The sequence below is a fragment of the Solanum verrucosum genome, unplaced genomic scaffold, assembly GCF_900185275.1.
Source record: "Solanum verrucosum unplaced genomic scaffold, falcon-dt-bn FXZP01000103.1, whole genome shotgun sequence".
NCBI lineage: Eukaryota > Viridiplantae > Streptophyta > Magnoliopsida > Solanales > Solanaceae > Solanum > Solanum verrucosum.
In genome coordinates, this window is record NW_026020048.1 from 10,098,378 (window position 1) to 10,119,426 (window position 21,049).

At 33.6% G+C, this 21,049-nt stretch overlaps 3 protein-coding genes across 3 annotated transcripts; 2 read left to right on the forward strand and 1 right to left on the reverse strand.

The window, feature by feature from the left end:
- The first annotated feature begins 729 nt into the window (after window positions 1-729).
- On the forward strand, window positions 730-4,894 carry LOC125822602 (eukaryotic initiation factor 4A-3). The gene is made up of 6 exons (XM_049502017.1): window positions 730-961; window positions 1,032-1,169; window positions 1,456-1,671; window positions 4,064-4,103; window positions 4,376-4,473; window positions 4,687-4,894. Exons 1-6 carry the CDS (start codon window positions 860-862, stop codon window positions 4,702-4,704), a joined length of 612 nt encoding a protein of 203 aa, XP_049357974.1. The 5' UTR covers window positions 730-859; the 3' UTR covers window positions 4,705-4,894.
- A 5,258-nt stretch (window positions 4,895-10,152) lies between these two features.
- Window positions 10,153-11,779, forward strand: LOC125822078 (protein DETOXIFICATION 48-like). Its single transcript, XM_049501445.1, has 2 exons — window positions 10,153-10,306; window positions 10,397-11,779. Exons 1-2 carry the CDS (start codon window positions 10,175-10,177, stop codon window positions 11,777-11,779), a joined length of 1,515 nt encoding a protein of 504 aa, XP_049357402.1. The 5' UTR covers window positions 10,153-10,174.
- Window positions 11,780-12,101: 322 nt separating this feature from the next.
- On the reverse strand, window positions 12,102-12,846 carry LOC125822604 (cell number regulator 2-like). The gene is made up of 3 exons (XM_049502019.1): window positions 12,636-12,846; window positions 12,325-12,534; window positions 12,102-12,242 (listed from the first exon to the last, which is right to left on the reverse strand). Exons 1-3 carry the CDS (start codon window positions 12,829-12,831, stop codon window positions 12,169-12,171), a joined length of 480 nt encoding a protein of 159 aa, XP_049357976.1. The 5' UTR covers window positions 12,832-12,846; the 3' UTR covers window positions 12,102-12,168.
- Window positions 12,847-21,049: the final 8,203 nt, after the last annotated feature.

A 21,049-nucleotide genomic window follows, 5' to 3' on the forward strand; every position in this document is an offset into this window, starting at 1 on the left:
GTTTCTCATATCCGTTCTTATCTCTATCTTTAGTTACTTATTATTTCAATATTTCCATTGTTATTTGGTAGTTTGATTATTGTAGTTAAAATCTTAAAGTTGTAATAGTGTTCCAGTGCTTTTATTAGTATAGTGAAGATTTTGGTTTGTTACATTTGTAATGTGGATACTATAGTGACAAGATAAAATTGTGTTAAAATAATATACAGAGACGAAAGTTACCTCCTTGTTGTAATTACTAAAACATTACGATGTTTTAATAATTATACAATATATAATTAATAATAGTAATAATAATAATAATATACTTCTTAATTATATCAAGTTTCAATTATAATATAACTTTCAAAACGTGCTCTAATAAGTTTTTCAGAGAAATTTATTGTGCGAAATCTTTTGATAAACATAAATTGTGTTATTTTAATTTTGATAAATATAATAGTATCTAATTAAAATACCTTATTAGAAGTTGAAGTGTTCAATCGAAACATATCTTACTTTGAGTGTGTAAATGAAATACTCTGATAAATTTAGGGACTGAGTTATATTTTGTATTATACTTATGAGTGTTTAACCTGAGTAATTTACTTTTAAAATATCCCATTTTTAAAGTTATTATACTTGGAAGTTAAATTTATGTACAAAATACTTGGGGAAAATTTGTAAAGAAAGGAAAACAGCCCGAAAAAGTATTTTATACTAATTGAATTTCGAGGAGAATATTGGTAATCTCTGGGAACATTGAAAACGCGTACACGCTCAGCTGGGAGATTACTGCAGGGAAATTGAAGGTTTAATCCGGTAAGCAGTGAATTTTTTCTTCAATTGTTCAGCGAAGCAAAAGTCTCAGAAGCCATTGATGGAGCCCAATGAAGCTCCATTATCGACTTCTCCATCAAGCTTCAATTCCAGCCAGCAACGTCATTTCTACCTCGCCGTCGATAGACTTCAGTTCAAAATGGTAACCCTTCCTATTCTCCAATTCCGTCAGCCATTAGCTTTTTATACTTATTGAAACTGAAATGAAACAGGAGACTTTGGTGGATCTATTGGGCATGGCTGGCCGGCTTTGGTCCATACCTATTGTAGTTAGCTGCAGCACACGTGACGAGCTCGACGCTGTCTTCTCCGCTCTTTCCAGTATCTCACATATTACAATCGACGCTCTGGTTCTCTCTCAATCTGTTTTCCTCTTTGTTGCAAATTGGCTTATAATTAAATTGTTAAATCAACGTTGATAATCTGTTATGGGACTTAGATAATTACAGAGTATTCATATAACGGATACAGGTAGGGTTGAACTTTGAAGTTGAGTCATAGCTGGCTGATCGATTGAATGAAGAACATGTTATTTAAATGAAATTAGTCTTAACAGAGGGGAATCGACATGGAGAGTCTCAACTAGGTTGGGATCGAGGGTTAGTTGATTGATTGAACATATATGTGAAATTGCAGTACAGTGATCTTCCTGAAGCAGAACGTGCAAGAGTTTTAGCTAGTTTTCGTCAAGCTACAATGAGGTGGATCAAGCAGGATACAGGGGAAACAGAGAAGGAAGAGGAGAAGTGTCATTTGATAGTTGTCACGGATGTTTGCCTTCCCCTCGTTAACTCTGGGGAGTCACCTATGAATGCTCGTATCTTGATTAATTACGAGCTACCAACAAAGAAGGTACTCTTCTTGCAGGCTTTACATTTCCTTGATCATTCTTTTCAACATTTTAATAACTCTTGCTCATGGGACTTGAAGGTTTGTTAATTAGAGGTGCGACTTTTAATTGTTGGATCATAACACTCGGGTGGACTTGTGTGAAACGACAATACTGTTCACGGCTTGGAATTTAGAAAAAGAGAAAGCTAACTTTTAAAGAGTAGGTTCAAGTAAAGCATAAATTTCTAAGATCTGCTTATTCCTTTCTGGCACCGATTGACCACTGTAAACTGAGACCTGCTTAGTTCTTCCAGCTTTTGATGTCCATTACTTCCCTCCTTTTGGATTCTGTGTGAAGCATCCACCCACGACATGCTGATTATTTATCTTTGTTAGAAAGTGAAATCGAAAATTACGTTAGAAGTACATACATAGACATAACATGTTGAATTCATATTTTTTGAGAGTTGGTATGTACCTCCAGGTTTTAAATGATGATAATACTAGATAAACAAAACAGTTAGAATAACTATCAAATTGGAGCCATTGAGCTCTTAGATTAGGTCGCGAGGATTCCAAATTTAAAACGAAAAGCTCGAACTCTGTGCAAATGCTCTCACGAGTTTGAAGTAGTATTGAAAGTACTTTAGAGACTGAGGATATTAGGATAAATAGAAATAGAATATAATTTATTCATAGTAAGTTTAGCTTTCTTAAGAGGAATGAAGTTGAAGTGAGATTAAGTAAGAATTTAGTATCAAAATGCAGATAATTCTAATGTCTAGGCACAGTCTTTTAAGAGAAGGACACCAAATATTGTGTAATATTACACCATATTTGGTATGGTGTAATATGGGTATTTGGAAGGAAAGAAATGCATGAATTTCGGAGAGCAAGTTTGAATATGTAACTCTAATAAAGTATGTATGCATCTTCTAACTGTTTTTTTAGTGTAATATGGCTATTACGAATGATATAGAAGCCATGATAAACTTCTTGAGTTCATTGCACATTCAACAGTGATCTTGATCTGTAAATATCTTTAAGGCATCTTCTTGTTGCTGACTTTTTTTATACAAATATCTTTAGCAATAAAAAAAACAGTACGCCTAATTTATAATTTCACCTTAGCTTTTGTTTTGATATCAGAAATCATCGTGTTGTCTCAAATTTCTCTATCGATTTTTGCTCAATGTACCAAGAACTGATTGACTAGAACCCGTATAGATCCCCTACCCACGTCGTGTTGCACGGGTGCGGCACATAAAGTGAAGAGTCCGAGCAACTTAGTTCACTGCAATGTGAGAATGATTCTTCGCCATCCACCAAACCCGTTTACATCAAGAGACTGCACACCACCATGTTCCAGGATTACTTGATGTGTGTATATATACAAACGGGTTCATAGGACAGGAGGAATTTTAAGGATTTGGCATATGCTGATTAGGCTGAGAAGTAATAATGATGAACAAGAAGAACCAAAGGTGAACAAGAGCAGCTAGTGAGACTTTCAAGTCTTAAACACGAAAAAAAAACAATTAATTGCTCCGGAGTATCCTGACATGCAAGTACTGACTTGAGGTTTGCTGTGATTGCAAAACCCTAATATCAATCGAAGAAAAATTTTCATGAAGATCTTGTCAGACCCTGAATTTTCTCTGATACCACGTCGGGTGAAATCTTTCATCAATTTGAGATATTTGGTGAAGAATATAAACATCACAGTGTAGTTTCTATATTTGTGTATGAAGAAGATGAACATCTGGAAGAGTTGCCAAAGCTGTGAATGAATGTAAACATATATTAGTACCGATTTCAGCTAAAACAAAATCATCTAGATGATATGCACGAACAACTAATAAGCTGCACAGCACCTGTAAGCTGTTGATAAATAATAAAGTGGGCCTTGTCAATTTAATGAAGAACTGGACTCATAAGCTTGGGCTACAGCCCAGATGCTGCCTCCATTTACTGTATTAGAGACAGATATCTCATTTGGCCACATATATGGCTCCACTTTACACTTGTTCATAATCAGCTCAGATAAAATCGATCACTGTAGCTGAAAATCAATATATGTGTGAAACAATTAACTCGATATACTCGTTAATGGGGATTGAATTTATTGAGGTATTTCGGCTTCACAGTTCTCTTTTTTCATGAGTATAATATGTATCATAGGCTGAAAAGAAACTTATGTTCTTAATTCTTTAAATCTTATTAGTGTCTCATTTCTGTTCTTTAGGAACCAAATGTGATCCTCGAAATTGTTGGTGGAAGTTGGCCTAGAAAAAACATGTATAGTGAAAGAAATAGTCTACTTCACTTGACAGTTGCATTTAATTCTTTGAATTTGTGACCTGTACCCCAGGACTTTCAAATGCACTAACCTTGTTGTTATGCTCTTATGTAGGAAACATATATGAGGCGCATGGCTACTTGCTTGGCAGCAGGTTCTCTTTCCATACTATAGAACTGAATTTGACAAAAGAGCAGATTAGACTTGAGGAAAGGAATAAGAGGATGGAAGTAAAGAAAAACAAGACAGAACATAATTATTTTTCACATCTCCTTTATAATACTTCTTCTTCAATGGAGTCAATTAAGAAGGATGTCATCCAACAGCCCGTTTCCCCCACCTTATTTTTTACGTAGTTGATTGTATAGTGTCATGTTAGCTTTATTATTCTTGAACATATCACATAAGTTTCTGGATCATATGCAGATGGAATCGTGATTAACATGGTTGTTGGAGGCGAAGTTGTTACTCTCAAAAGCATTGAAGAAAGTAGTGGTCTTTTCATAGCAGAAATGCCCATTAATGTAAGTTCTTAATTTGGTTCTTGCTGTTTATTATTGCATGGAAACATCAGTGTGAAGCCAGGAATGGGATTATGAGTTATTTGGACCCAATGTTGTTGTATTGCCATTTGCGGATGCATATGAGCACAATTGTCTCGTATTTCCATTCTTTTGAAGTTCACTGATAATCTCATTATTGTTTGTTTGTCAACTTGTGCACATGCTTCTGAGCAGATTTTTGAGATACTGTGAAGAGATGAGGCCCTGCGGATGTGATCTGAACCCATGAGATTTCAAGTAATTAGGTATATGATTAAAAAAATTCCACACTTCTGTAGTACTACATCAGACTGTCATTTGGCTTACCTGAGTAGAGTTCTGTTGTTGAATTGGGATCCTATTCCATGCTTTGTCAATTATGAGATGACGGTTGATTACCTGAGCCTTTTTCTTGGGGGTTGGGGGTGAATGTGATTTTCATCTTCATCAATTCTAACGTAATATAGCTCCTTGCCTATGTCATTAGGGAGGGGCTATACAGATTTAGTGAGATTTAGTAGCTGTTCATTTTAGTCTGAACTCTGAAGGTACATACACGAAATATGAATTAGAGAAGTTTCGAATTGTTTGTAGGTTTACGTTAGAGCAATTGAGATGTTCAAGAGGTAAGATCTTTATTGAGCCTTGTCAATGTTGTTCATTGATGCATGAAGTCCAGTTTTGACTAGTTAACTGGTAGCTAGAACTAGAATTTAGAAAGTTGCATTCATGAGTTCAAGCCTACTATGGGGCTATGCCTTAAAAGGGTCCCGTTATCCTTGGGATTCGTGATGCTTTGCTGCCAACCAATGTTTCTCGTTCTTAGCTTTAGTCATTCTCATGACTTTACTCTTCAACTGTGACTTGAATTTCCACTATCTTTCACAAATGAGGCCACAGAACTTGGTTATATTAGCTTTAACAACTGGCACACTATCACAGTTTTCCGTCATGGGTTATATTGCATGAGAAAGGGGAGGGACAACTTATCTTCTTTGCTCCCAACTGATATGGCCAATTGGCCATACATTTGGAATTACAAGATTTCGACTTGAGGACTTCTAGTATTGTTGTTGAACTTTAATGATTTGGTCATGTAATAGGCATAGAGATGGTAAATGTGTTAAGTGTTTGTGATATTGTAATTCCAATTTTATGAGAGGAAAGAAGTTGATAGAAGGAAAAGAGAATAATAGTATACAGACAAAAGAGAGCAACTTATTCAATCTGTTTACTAAGTAGTATGTATTACATTATTACTATTATCTTAGTCAGTTTGGACCAAGTCTTTTCTATATTTTACATTATGTATCTTTTATCCCCATTCAAAGAGTGATTCGTTGGAACCTGGAGATTGTCTGAAGCCAAATAATTTCATTGCGAGTTTTCTAAGAAAATCTTGGAATTGACCTTCTCAGGCCTCAGATAAATGAATTAGTTGCAAGATGTGGAGCACATTTTTTTAAGGTCTAGCGGTTAGTCCCCACACTGTTAAATAGGTTACTTTTGTGTCTGCTTTGAAGATAACTAACCCATTAAAATCTTGGCTCCAACAGCTTTACTATATCACATTTGAAGCTTCCTGTTGAAATCTTTTGGATTTTAACCTGCATTTTAACTATGCTAACTATATTTAACTGTGGTTTACTCTCAATCCCTCAAAGTCTTCTGTCTGTTTACATTATATGACTTTTCTCCCCATTCGAAGAGATTGCAGTGAGTATGGGGATGGAGGAACAGAATTATAAATGCAGAGTTGGAAGAAATTACTAAGAAGAAAGAAGCGAAACAATGCTATTGAAAAACAAGACTATTTTTGTGGGAAGTTAAGATGTATTTGTCACCAGGTTGTTTTCGTTTCCCTAGTCGATGTCTAATTTCATATACAGGTAGATCCCCTGAATTGTTCCCGAGTAAAGTTTTATGCCCAATTAGCTGCGACATTCTTGATAAATCTTGCAAAATGATTGATTGCAACATGCCAGTATGTTTTTGGAAAACAGTTGAACTTTCAATCCTTAACTTGATCTTAATCTCCTAAACCAAATATGGGATTAAAAAAGCGAAAGGTTGCAAGGTGTCTTCACTTGATTGTTCCAAGAATTAAACCTCGCCTAGTCTTGAGGGAAAACCAAACATAAATGACTTTCACTCTAAGAATTTGGATCTTGTCTAATTATGTAGTTTCTTCCCAATGCTGATTGCTTAGTTCTAGTTGTGATTTTACTCTACAATCTACACTTTTTACCATTTATAAGAAAGAAGAAAAGGTTCATTAATTCTTTGATCGGATCGGCAAAAAGAAGTGGAATTATTCCCCTCAATCCCAATACTTCACATCGTACCATTACAATTCCTCCCAAAAAGTAACTTGTGTAGCCGAATAGTTGCATTCCAATAGTACTAGCGGTCATTGCACGGATGCTCATTCAATTTTACTTTATTGCATCAAAGTCTCTAAACTATTTTGTGATAAAAAAGTTACTCAACTTAGCCTTAAGGATCAGGTAGAATTGCTCAATAATTTTTGTGACTGAAAAGTTACCTAAATATTTTGACTCATAAGACAAGTCTTCCACTGCGAATGCCTTGGGCAAAAAACTCGGGGAGATGTATAATTTCTCATGTAACCTGTAGACCTCCTCTCTCCGACTCCGAGGAGGTTATGTTTTACTGGTATCTGGACTTGTATCCCATTGTTCTGTACATATTGTATCAAATAATGGAAGGGTTGCTATATATCAAGTATTTGACCTATGCCTCCAGCAATATGTCTTAGTAAGTGGTTCATATTTTAGAGCTTAGTGCACTGTCAATAAATGATGGGAAGTTGATTGAGAAAATCCATGCAGTTGGGAATATGACTAATGCAAGTAGGATAAGAATTATCAATTTCATGCAATAATCAGGAGGGTTGGGTCCCCACATTTGAAGGTGACATGCAAAGCAATTGTTTGATGAAAATTTCGACGAAGTGTCACGTGAAATCTGATTGCCTGTTCCGGGTAATTTAGTCTAAGTGTTTGTTGTGCGTCTCTTTCTTTCATCAACTGTGGGAGATATTGATAGAGATAGATCCTGTCCTATGGAAGGGAAGAAAGGGAACACAATGAAGATGGACAATACATGGTCCCTAAAGTTTTATGACAAAAAGGGGAAATATCATCTGCACCTTTGACATGGATTACTTCTCCTGATACAACAATTTAGCTGGTACTAAGGTGCCCTACCTATGCATACTGCTTTTGAGATTTAGAGAGACTCATTATCTTGGCTTCCGTCAATAATACGCTTCTTTTAAATTTGGGAAAAAAATCTGAAATATATCCGAACTTTGACCGAAATTGTTGTAACAATACCAAACTTTGGAAAGGACCTTCTACCCCTGCACTATTAAATAGTGCAGGGGTAAAAGGTTCTCCATAAAGTTTGGTATTGTAACAGCAATTTCAGCCAAAGTTGAAATTAAATTTTAAGGAAAGAAAAGTATATTGCTACTTTATGACTAACACATGGCCATGATAATATCAACATAATCCATGTTGCAAGTCGTATTCAAAATCAAAATTTTGTGAATTCAACATTTAATACTTTATAACATTAAATCCCCTTTAATACGATGGGTTCAGATTAACTTTGTTGTGATATTAGTGGATTTTATACATGAATTCATACTTTGCGTTTGAAATTATTTGGTTCATATGAACCTGGTGTTGCAACACAGCATTTAAAATTCACTAGTCTTTGGTGCAATGGACTTATGGTGCAAGAGACAGATAAATATACCTCTCTGTGATTTTCAGGATGATAAGCTTATCCTATTCTTATCGTAATATTTCAATTTCAACAAATAATGACATTATATTCTTAATTAATTCATTTATTTCTTAACAAATTAGTGTTCACAATCTATAAGAATCGTTATAGCTATATAAAAAATTCTTGATTAAGAATAACATAATTAATGTTTGCCTATATGTGTCATAATATAACAAGGCAGAATATGTAGTTTGAATCCATTCTGCCTTTCCGGAGCTAGGTAGGCTATGTTAGTGAGGCTCAGGCACCGGTCTTGGTGATGTGGATTTCGGGACCCTTCTGAGCTGAACTTCATTCCTAGGCTCGGTCTTTGGAGGGTTCGTTTAACCCTCCCTGACTACCCTTTCATAAATATTATGTGTCGTCATATCATTTGTTCATGCATCTGGACAATACCCATTTTACCCTCTATAATAATGCCTAGAAGCTAAGCATCGAGTGTATTTAAGTTTTATTAATACGAACGATAGAGCAATGATTAATAAGGTTCTTGAGAATTTGGCAGTTAGGCAAGAGTTTGAGTTACGTTAATACCAAATTCTGTTAAACTCCAGTCCAAATTAAGGCGCACGAGTAACGTAGAGTTTGACCTGCTTTTGCCGTTTGAATGGTTCATGTATGTATACATATCTTCCATGAATCTTCTTAGCAACGACAAGTGATGTGTTACACGTGCAATGCATTGAGAGTTTTCATATACATCGATGCCTCTTTCCTTCACTTAAATCCTCACCCATAGATGTTGTAAATCCCTAGATGAAAGAGGGCCTAAATTATTGCATTTGATCTTTGGATTCGAGTTTATGGTAACGCAGGAATGACATTTATTGCCGCTCCATATATATATATATATAGTGTGAGATGTGAGAGGTCATTTGCTTCTTGGACAAAGTTATAGTCTTTGAGATTTATAATTTTTGAATTAATTAATGGGATATTCAGGATTAAGTTCGAGATTAAATTTGTATTTTATGTGATTAAAAATAAAAATTAATCTCAAACCATTACCACTTGATATTTATATAGTAAAGTGCTTCAACGTACCTTTCTCTTTTATTTTGAAGTAAATTAATAAAGAAAATATTTTGCAATTTATTAGAGGTTTTATCTTCTTTTTTTTTATAGCAGGTAGTCATTCTTTTTTCAGATTCTGTTACCAAGTGAATGATGTAATTTTTAATTTTTTTAGTGAATGATGTATTCTAACTAGTCGTTCCAGGTTCATTTTTTCTCTAAGTACTACTTAAGTTTACTATACTATTTATAGTAGTGAAGATTTTTACTGTCATATTTCTTTTAGTACCTTTTTTGGTAAAATGATATATTTATGTCAGTTTGCACAAGATTTGATTATTCAATTGATTTCTTGTTAGCTTTATAACACAAAGACTAAGTATCAAGAATTAGATTAGAGTATGAAAAGTGAAATAAAAAATGGAGAAGTGAAAGAAAGAAAGGAAATGTAAAGGCAAAGAATCTAATGACGAAGAGATGAGATGACAGCTTACTGAAATTTGGCCTTTGCATGGATTCCAACAAAGATTTGGATTGAAGTAGAGAAAGGACAAAGGTTTTCCCCATGTACACTTTCCACCTTATCTTTCCTCTGTCTCACTCTCTAATCGCTCCATTTTTAAACCACCGAAGCTTACTGTTCACCCACTGATACATATCAACACCATGTACATTTTCCTTATTAAATAGATGTTGAAACTACTCACTAGTACTTCAATTCTCTCTTCTCTCTACTCTCTCTCGCTGACAACGATAGAATGTTTATGATCCCTTTCTATATTAATTAATCGTCCTTCAACCGTTTCTTTATTAGCTTCTGTGCACCTTGTGTTGATTTTCAACACTCGTGATGGCTCTACCAGCTTCAACACCTCTGCTGATGGATCCTAGTATTCCGAGGTTGAAATCAATTCATGCAGGTACAAGTACAACGAATCCGGATGAACAAGATCAAACTCATCAACGACCAACCAGTTCTGAGGTTAGCGTTTTTTATAAAAAATAAATCCTTTTTTGAAGAGAAAATGTTTAGAAATTGAATCTTGAGATTAATTGGAATGTATGTTTCTAGGTTGTGGAGGAGGTGAAGTTGCTATATTCAATAGCTTTTCCCATCATTGCTGCTGGATTGCTTGTATATGGAAAATCAATGATATCAATGTTGTTTATGGGAAGATTAGGTAAAGAAGCACTTGCTGGTGGATCTTTATCTATTGGCATAGCTAATATCACTGGCTTCTCTGTTCTGTCTGGCCTAGCTATGGGTATGGAGGCTATATCTTCTCAAGCTTGTGGTGCTAAACAATGGCCTCTTATGGGTCAAACTCTCCAACGTACAATCTTGATTCTGTTATTTTCATCTATCCCCATTTCTCTCTTGTGGATAAAGATTGAACCTTTACTCCTTTTCTGTGGCCAAGATCCAACCATTTCATCAATTGCTTCTACTTATCTGTCCTTTTGTCTCCCTAATCTTTTCTTTCAATCCATTATCAATCCTCTCAAAATCTACTTGAGAACTCAGAATGTCACTTTCCCTGTTACTTTTAGTGCTGCTTTTTCACTTGCCCTGCATGCACCTATAAACTATTTCCTTATCTATCACCTTGGCCTTGGTATTAAAGGTGTTGCTATGGCTGTGGTGATAGCTGATTTTAATCTCCTTGGTGTTCTTTTTCTTTATGTTAGTTTTTCTGGTGTTCATAGAAAATCTTGGCAAGGTTGGTCAACTGAATGCTTTGAAGGGTGGAAACCAATTTTGATTCTTGCTGTCCCTAGCTGTATTTCTGTATGCTTAGAGTGGTGGTGGTATGAGTTGATGATTTTGTTATCAGGGGTTCTTTTAAATGCTGCAGAGGCTGTGTCTACTATGGGAATTCTCTTGCAGGCAACTTCACTTGCTTATATATTTCCTTCAGCATTAAGTTTAGCTGTTTCAACAAGAGTTGGGAATGAGTTGGGAGCCAATAGGCCTAATAAAGCAAAGACTTCATGTCATGTAGCAATTTTGTGCGCTACATTAACAAGCTTATTAGCAATGATATTTATGACAACACTAAGAAATGCTTGGGGCAAGGCTTTTACAGACGACGAGTCGATTTTGTGGCTGACAGCAGCAGCAATGCCGGTGGTGGGGTTGTGTGAGTTGGGCAACTGCCCACAGACCACCGGTTGTGGTGCTTTGAGGGGCAGTGCAAGGCCGGCTTTGGCTGTTCATATAAACTTGGGCTCTTTCTATGGTGTTGGGTTGCCTCTAGCTATTGTACTGGGCTTTGTTATGAAGATGGGGTTGTTGGGCCTTTGTTTGGGCTTGTTGGCTGCTCAAGGTGTTTGTGCATGTCTCATGGTTTTTGTGTTGAGTAGAACTGATTGGATGATACAAGCCCAGAGAGCTAGAGAGTTGATTGGTGTTGATGTGGAGACTCAAACTATAGCAATTAAAACAGTGTGCTAGAAAGTTTATTTGTTTATCCTTTCCTTCTTTGTATACTGATAAGTATAACAATAGTACAGTACTGGTATGTATCTTTCCTTTGTTCTAGTTCTTCAGTTTGTTTGTTCTCTATAATTTTTTCGGTTTTTGTTGTCCTACAAGCAAATAGTTAATGTGAATATATATATATATGTTGCTCATGGATTCATGTTTTAATGGTTTCATTGGTAGGATAAATTAAAATCAAAATATATTTTCAAACTTAATAACACATAGCCAGAAGAACATACATGGAAAGCATTGTCAAGACACTTGTAAATTGTAAAGCTTGTCAAAGTTAAATCATCTTATTACAAGGAAAAAAATTAATTTAGCTGCAGGATATTAATCCAACCACAAAAGCATACATTTCACCTGGTCATGCCTGCATGATAAGGGGGCATCGTAATTCCCCGGCTTTGTCTATCCATATTAGCTTGCCACCCTGCAACACAAATTATTGTCGATATAGCGAAAATCTTATTTATATTTACAGATTATATAAACTTATAATATATAATAATTACCTATTCCCATATCAAAGCCACGGTTCTTAAGCTCTCTGTATTCTTGGCAAAGAGCACAAGGTTCACAGAAAACATGTACAAGACAATCAACACAAGGTGCCTCTTCCAGATCATATTGCCCCCTCATTTTGGACCTATAGAAGCAGGAATATAGGCTAGGCAATCCTGTCAGTCCCAGCAAACCATATAATGCACCTCTACTCGCACATGCTAACATAAAAAAACAACACAAACATCTGATATTCTTGGTAACCAAATATCAATTTATCCAACAACAAAAAATGCTATTAATGTGTATATACAATACTTACAAGTTGTTCCTTTGTTTAGTATTTCAGAAATCTGTCCAAAGGTGATACAAGGGCAAACACTAGTAACTAAACAGTTAGCAGGGTCATCAAAACAGTGGCAAAGACCCGTTGACCACCGTGCCGTGGTAGCGCCGGGAGAATGCACCGGCATACCGGGGGTAGATGCATAGTGAGGAGGAACATAAGGTTGTTTCATTGGACCTGGATTATATCCTTCACCGGAGAATTTGTCGTTGTCTTGATGAGCCGTTGGATACATTATATTTATTTTGAAGAAAATGAATGAATTGTTCCTCTTGGTAAATGGTACAATGTCCTAATTTAACGGGTGCAAAACATCTGTTTCAAGAAATGTTGTAGTGTCAAAACGTACCTAAAACATCATTCCCAAGAAATCTTGTAAGAGTTAAAAAATTTATTAGAGTAGCTTGCACTACGGTAGAAAACACACAAAAAAAAATTAGCTCACCAGGGCAATATTTTATCCAAATCCATATAAGGAGACTATCAATGCATTCCTCAATCAATATCAGACTTTTACTCACTCTAATAACTTGAATCAAACTTTTATCTTCACAAGATCAGTCAAATGTATAATCAAATGTCGTCTTAATTTTTACTTTTTTAAGAAAATAAATCAGGTCTAAACAAACACTAATTTAAGTCTCATGCGTCAATCTCTTGATCAATCTATAAAAGGTCAACTTTACTCTTGAATTATGTGAAATGGTCTATCGTTATTCTCAGTTAAAAGTTGGATCATCTATTTCTTCGCCAATCACCATAAAAGTTTTGTTAGAAAAAAAGGTTTAATTTAGTGTCCTATTCAAGAGGTAAATAAATGAGATGTATTCTTTTTTCAAATTCAAAAGGTTTAAATGGATTTTAATTTTTTTTCGATCGAAGGGATTATGCCAAGAAAAGAGAATGAGGGTCAGTACAGTTTATATGTTGTGACAACTCATAAATAAAAATTAAGCTTACTAATTTGAACAAATTAAAATCATACAATAGTCTGGTGGTGTTATCAAGGGTTCGTCTGCAAATGAAACATAAATTAAATTTATAAACATTCGTATGAGTTAGAAATTAGAATCGAGCATCTCAATGCGCAATCCAAGCTCAATTATTCACTAAAATATTTGAGCACATTATTAATCTCTCTGTTTCAAATCAAAGAATTTTTTTAATTTACATAAGTACCTCTTAAGAAAACTACTTATTTCAAATAAAATAAAATATATATACTCCTTCCGTTCCAAAATAACTTAGGCAAGAAAACTATTCATTCATCCGTTTCAAAATAAGTGATGTTTTTAATTTGTGCACACCCCTTAAGAAATCAATTCATTTGTAGAAGTACTAATTTTGTTTCAAAATAAGTAATATATTAACTATATTTAGCCATTTATTTTAAAATGAAATGAAAAATAAAAACACAACTTTATTTGAAAAAAACGAAATAAGTAGTTCTTTCAATATATTAAAATGATGCTTCTCAATTAAGTAAATCTGATGTTTAAGCTGGTATCCACGTGAAATGTGAAACAGGGTTTACGTTGGGTTTCAGCAAATTAAAATCATTTAATCTACTCTTTCTTGATCTTATCAATAACAAATTAATCATTCAAAATTACAAAGTCCAACCATAAAAGGGTGCACACGAATTCTTTACAAAGCAATATGCACCTTCCTAAGAAATTGCCTCATCGATTACTTCAGAATACCCTTTCACCGCATGAAATAATAATAATAATAATAATAATAATTAATAATAATGACAGTAAAAGTCAATTTTTAAGTTTCGACGTAGACAAAAAGTTACCAATTGACTCCCAATTAAACAAAGATAAGGGTAAAATAAGCAAATACCCCATAAAAGCAAAATAATTACAAACATATACCCCTTTACATTTATACCCTACTAAATAATTACACTATATATCCCATTTACTAATTTCGCTTAACTGATACTAAATCAGTATCATATATATTGTATTGGTATCATTAAGGCGGATAATTTCACTGAATTGATACTAAATCAGTATATATAATATATTGTATTAGTATCATTAAGGTTTGTTGTTAAGAAATTACTCATCAATGATACTATAAGAGTATATATATACTCTTATAGTATCATTGACTAATGAGTAATTTTTTAACAAGAAACCTTAAGGGAAAATCACTTACGTGTACACTTTTTGAAAAATATTTACAATATATGTCAACATTATTCTTTTAACCATATATAACAATTTGGTTGAATGACAATATTGCTAAAAGTTGCGAATGACAACACTTTTTGCTAAGTTTAAAGGAACAAAATTGTTTTAAGTAAGTATTGCTAAAAGTTGACAAAAATGATAATAAATTAAAAGTATACTTAAAAGTGGTAATTATTTAATAAAAGACCTTCACTTATGTAATTTTTCCAAACCTTTAATGATACCACAAAAAATAAAAAAAATATGTAAAAAAAATAAAAAAAAATAAAAAAAATAATATATATATACTCTTATAGTATTATTGACTAATGACTAATGAGTAATTTCTGAACAAGAAACATTAATGATACCACAACAATATACATAAATACTTTTATAGTATCATTGACTAATAAGTAATTTCTGAACAAGAAACATTAATATACCAATACAGTATATATATACTGATTTAGTATCAGTTAAGCGAAATTATCAACCTTAATTATACCAATACAATATATGATACTGATTTAGTATCATTTAAGGGGGATATGGACTGTAATTATTTATGAGAGAATGAGTATTTCAGAAATTACTTTGAATTTGGGTATAAACTTATAATTATTTTAGATTTTATGGCCATTTATGTAGTTTTCCCCAAAGATAACTCAGGCCCTATACTTCACGTGGGAGGCCCATGAATGCATGAAAGCTGCTAATTCTGTATGGATAAAATTATGGTGGGCTAGCTTAGCTATGCTCAACAATGTAAAGTTTGCACATGAAAATTATCTAAGTAGCGGAAAACAACCCAAAATATGAACAACTTGTTGTGTATCCTACAATATCCATTTACATAAATAGATTTGTGCAAGTTCCATATAAGTAGTGTTTCTTATGAAAATTAACATTTCCATTAATGTTTTCATGAGAGGTCTTGTCCACAGGCTTCAATATAGGAACAACTCGATTGACCTACTCTTTTTCAAAATACAGAATCAATTTATTAAATTTATCAAAATATTTTATTCAAACTAAATCATGTTTCATTGAACACTTTATCAACTTATAATAAATATTCCAATCTATGTTGAGATTAATTATTCTAGAATCATTTCTTAATGAACATTGGTTTGTTGTATTAAAAATAATATGCATTGCATAATTTCCAAGAGTAAATTATTTGTTTATAAAAATACCCTCCAAAAAAGTGTAAATGAAGTAAAAATTGATGTATAAAAAGCATTTGAGGAAATATTATTGTCATTTAAATAATTTTATCTCGGATAAATTATTATTCCATTTAGAGGAATGAATAACTTTTTTCGGTATTAATTATTAATCCAATAAATTGTCCAAAACTTATAACTAAATAAAGAATTGACGTGTGGTAAAGTTATTGGCATGTTGCACTAATAAAAGATAGTGAACAGCTGGAGCCTGGTGGAACTCAGAGGTTACCATCTGATGTGTGGTTTATTTTGACAGCTGCACTTCAATTGAATACCAATACAAAACGCGTGCCTATTAATACTTCTCAGTTTTTGGTTAATACTATACTTCCTTTTGACCCTCAATTCAAACTTGTATCCTTTCAATATCTGCAAAAGCTGCATCCTCTTTGTCCTATTCTCACGCTGGATAAATCACAAATGAACATATTTTAACTATGAACAAAATACAATTAATTATATCTCCAGTTTAATTACACAAGTAAGGTATATACAACTCTCGGATCAAAAGAAAGGTTAGTAAGATACGAAGCAAATACAATAACAAATAATAATTAATACACATCGAACAATAAGAACTACTGCTCAATAACTAAATACTACTACTACTACTACTAAAATGACAAGATAAAAGACGAGGCTAGCTCAATCCTTAAAGTTATGTCATATTCTGCCTAATCACTTTTCTTAGTTCTTCTTCGATCCATCACTACCTCTCTTAATATCTGCTACAGCTTACCTCTTGCGCCTTCTTACTAGCGCATCCTATCCTATGTTTAAAAAAACTGTATTTTTACCTTGACTCAACCTAAAGAAAAAGTATTGCCTAAGATCAATAAAAGATTAAGGGCTCGTATATATGCTTGAGAATAAGTTATTTCGTAATTTTATCTCAATCAAACATGAGATAAACTCATCCATACATTAATCCTACACCCTAAAAGTGTAATTTAATGGGGTTATAGAGATCAAGATCACGTGGTCCCCTAGCCAGCTCATTCATTAGTGTTTTAGTATTAATAAAATACAAGTCAAAGATGAGTCAACCATATTAGCCCATAGATGGCATCTGCACTACAGCATCTTTCTGCTACATTTCTGTAGGCAAAAGCCAACCTCCCCTTTCACGTAAGTAATATTTGCATTTAAAACATTTTCAAGCTATTCACAAACCCAATGTCCCATCCCCAATTTATTATTACCTGTTAAAGAATGACAAAAGTCCCACATCGGTGGTTAATGAGATGGGTGAACTCCTTATAAGGCTTGTGTAATTCTCCTCCCTTTGAGCTAGCTTTTGGGGTGTGAGTTAGGCCTAAGACCTAATTTAACATGGTATCAGAGCAGGGCCCGTCTCACCTGATGTTGGGGCCCCCAAAATCAAAATTGCCCACGCACCAGATGCTAAGCATTGGGCGTGAGGTGGGGTGTTAAAGAATGACAAAAGTCTCACATCGGTGGTTAATGAGATGGGTGAACTCCTTATAAGGCTTGGGCAATCCTCCTCCCTTTGAGCTAGCTTTTGGGGTGCGAGTTAGGCCTAAGACCTAATTTAACATTACCATTTACTCTTGTCTTTGAATCTTTTTAGATTCATATATTTCCTGCCAAAGACCCCACCTTTCACCTTTTCACTTTGTGTATATCCTAATTTTTTTACAATATTTTCTCAGTTCAACAATATTTGTCTACTATTGACTTTGTACACTTTTTAAAAATTTACTATTTCATTCTTTGAATATAATAAATACAATATTTTAAACAATATAAGAAAATAAGGGTGTATTAGAAACTAAGAGGTCGTTTGGTTAAGTGTATTAGAAAAAATAATGCATGTATTAGTCTTGTGTATTACTAGTACCTTGTTTGGTACTCTTTTCCAACTTCTGTATAACTAATTCTATAGTGTATTAAGATGTGTATTGCTATTTGCTAATACCATGAATTTCTAGGTATTAGCAATGCAATGGTTTTAATGCATGCATTAACATGATCAAAGACCCAATTGTCTCTCAAAACCTTTTTTACATCTTTTTCACTACAATAGTGGAGGGTATCTTTGTAAATTAAATTTTTTATGCAATGCATACTAATTTTGTAGGCATAATACATAAACATGACTATTAACTTGGCGTTAGCTGGCAATTATGACCTTTAACTTTGGATGTGCACAAGTAGACACTTAAACTTGTATAAAATTGAACAAATAGACACATTCGTCCTACATGGCACCTTACATGACAATTTTGTGTCATACGTGGCGTCCTACATGTATTATGCCACGTAGGACAACTGTGTCCACTTGTTCAATTTTATACAAGTTTAAGTATCTACTTGTGCACACTCAAAGTTGGAAGACATAGTTGTCTGTTGAAGCCAAGTTAATGGTGATCATGTTTATATATTATGCCCTTTTTATATGCATCAAACCAAACGGTGCATAAAAATAATGGCAAAGGGCCAAATATACCCCTCTACTATAGGAAATAGTTTAAATATACCCCTAATTGTATTTTCGGGATAGATATACCCCTCATGTTATACTTTTGGGCGAAATATACCCTTATGACTAACAGAGGACACGTGAACGGCTGAGATTAAATAAACTATTCAATTTAAAATAAATCAAATTCAGATATAACCTGCCCCTCCCTAATACTTAACCCGCCTCTTGTGCTGCCACATATGGATGGAACTACTGCTAGTAGGTTGCCATTTTTTGGCCAAACTCTTGCTACATTTTTTACCATTTGTTAGTATATTTTGAGGTGAAATGTTGCTGCGTTAGTTAGTTAGCAGGTTCGACTGAGTAATCCTCTCCACTGGCCTCAGGGTTCCCTTGATATATACTCCTCATCTATTTCGAGTTTTTTGAGAACTCGTCTTGCCAAGAGAAGTCTGGTACGATATGCAGCACCATAATTTTGAAGTGTTGTACTTGTTTTTTTGTCTAGATTAGTTAGTTTGTTATTTACATTTCATTTTAGGAGTGGTGTACTGCTGCGTTGCTGCTATATTTGGGCTAATCTGTGGCTTCGTGTTGATGAAAATAGTTGTTGCACCTTAGCTATTAAATAAATGTTGCCAACACAACTATATCGTGCACAAGTATTACAACAAAGAACTATATAAACTCATATTCTTTTATAATATTTTCAAAGAACACTTGGTGTTACAGCAAGCTAATCAATGATAATCATATTTTTGAAATTACAACCAACATAACAGGGGAAAATTACTGTGAGTTGAACTTGATTATCAATAGTACATTACAAAAAAATCAAGAGACTTCACCTAACATTACACAAGTTCACAAATTCATCACTTCATCATCCGCAAGGCAACAAATCCAATAAAAAGAGCACACAAAATCACAATTAACATTTTCATCTTCTTCACTTTATTTTCGGGTTAAGTTATTGGGGAGGGGGGGGGGGGGGGTCATATCCGAATTTGATTTATTTTAAATTAAATAGTTCATTAATCTTAGTTGCCCACGTGTCCTATGTTAGTCATAAGGGTATATTTAGCCCAAAAGTATAACGAGAGGGGTATATTTAGCCCGAAAGCATAACTAGGAGTATATTTAAACCATTTCCTATAATAGAGCGGTATATTTGACCCTTTGCCGTAAAATAATCTATGTATAATTAATGCAAGCATAACTAATACTTGCATTGTTAATGCATACATTACTAATACACTATATTTAACATTATTCTTATACACTCTACCAAACGATCTCCAAGTGTATAATTATCTATTAGTTTCATAAAGTGAATAAGTATTATTAAACATATCAGAATAGTACAATGGACGACTAATATTAAACTTTGGGAGTATTTTATGGAATCGACAACACAAGTTTGAATGTTTTGATGTGTATTAAATATGGTCAAAATTACTGCCTATTTCTCTTGTCTCATTAAAAGCTAAAATTGGATTTTTTGACACACACACTGGATGGGCACTTAAAAGCCGAAATGATGAAAGAATTGATTTTAGGGAATGAATGCACGGAACATTATATAACGGCACATCCAAGAGATAATGAATACGAAATGTCATTCCAAGCCACTAAACTAATAAGACAAGAAAACGTCCATATTACATACTACTTGAAGTTTTTACTTTGAACCTACTTCTTACAAAATTTAGGAATAAAGATATTAGGAATAAAGTGGGAGTAGCCACCGAGGTAGACAAGGTAAAGAAACGAGACTAAGATAATTCAGATATGTAAAGAAAAAATGTGTAATGTCCTAGTGAGTCGGTATGAGAGGTTGTCTATGGTGGAATTTAAGAAAAGGTAGAGGTAGATCAAAAATATTGAGAAGGAATAGTTAGATAGGACACATGACACATCTTCAACGTGCTAAAGGCATGACTTTAGATAAAAAGATATGATGGTCACATATTAGGATATATGGAAGATTAGAATAAGGTAGTTGAGCGTTCAAATAGGCTTGGTAATAGTTTGGTGAATTGTACCTGTTTCGCCTTTCATATCATTAGTAATAATATTATTCTCATAGTTTTCTGTCCTACGATTTCTGTTACTACCTATTGTTTTTTATACTTCGATGTTTACACTATTTAACTATTTTAGTTGTTCCTTCTTTTATGAATACTATGTAATGGTTTTTCTTGTTATTTGTTATGTCCTTTGTATTATTTAAAAAATATATATTTTGATATGTGTTACTTAAGTCGCGGGTCTTTCAAAAGTCACTTTTTCTACCTCCACGAAATAAGAATAAGATCAGAATACACTCTATCGTCACTAGATCCCACTTATAAAATTACATTAGGTGTGTTATTGTTGTAAAAATCAACTTCTCAAAATAAGAATAAATTTAAAAATTAAAACAATAACACCTTCCTAGTTAGTATATTTTAAAAAGAAGAAGTTATTTTAGAATAATAGAAAACTAAAAATATCGTATATTATGAACTAGAGGGAGTGAGTATATCC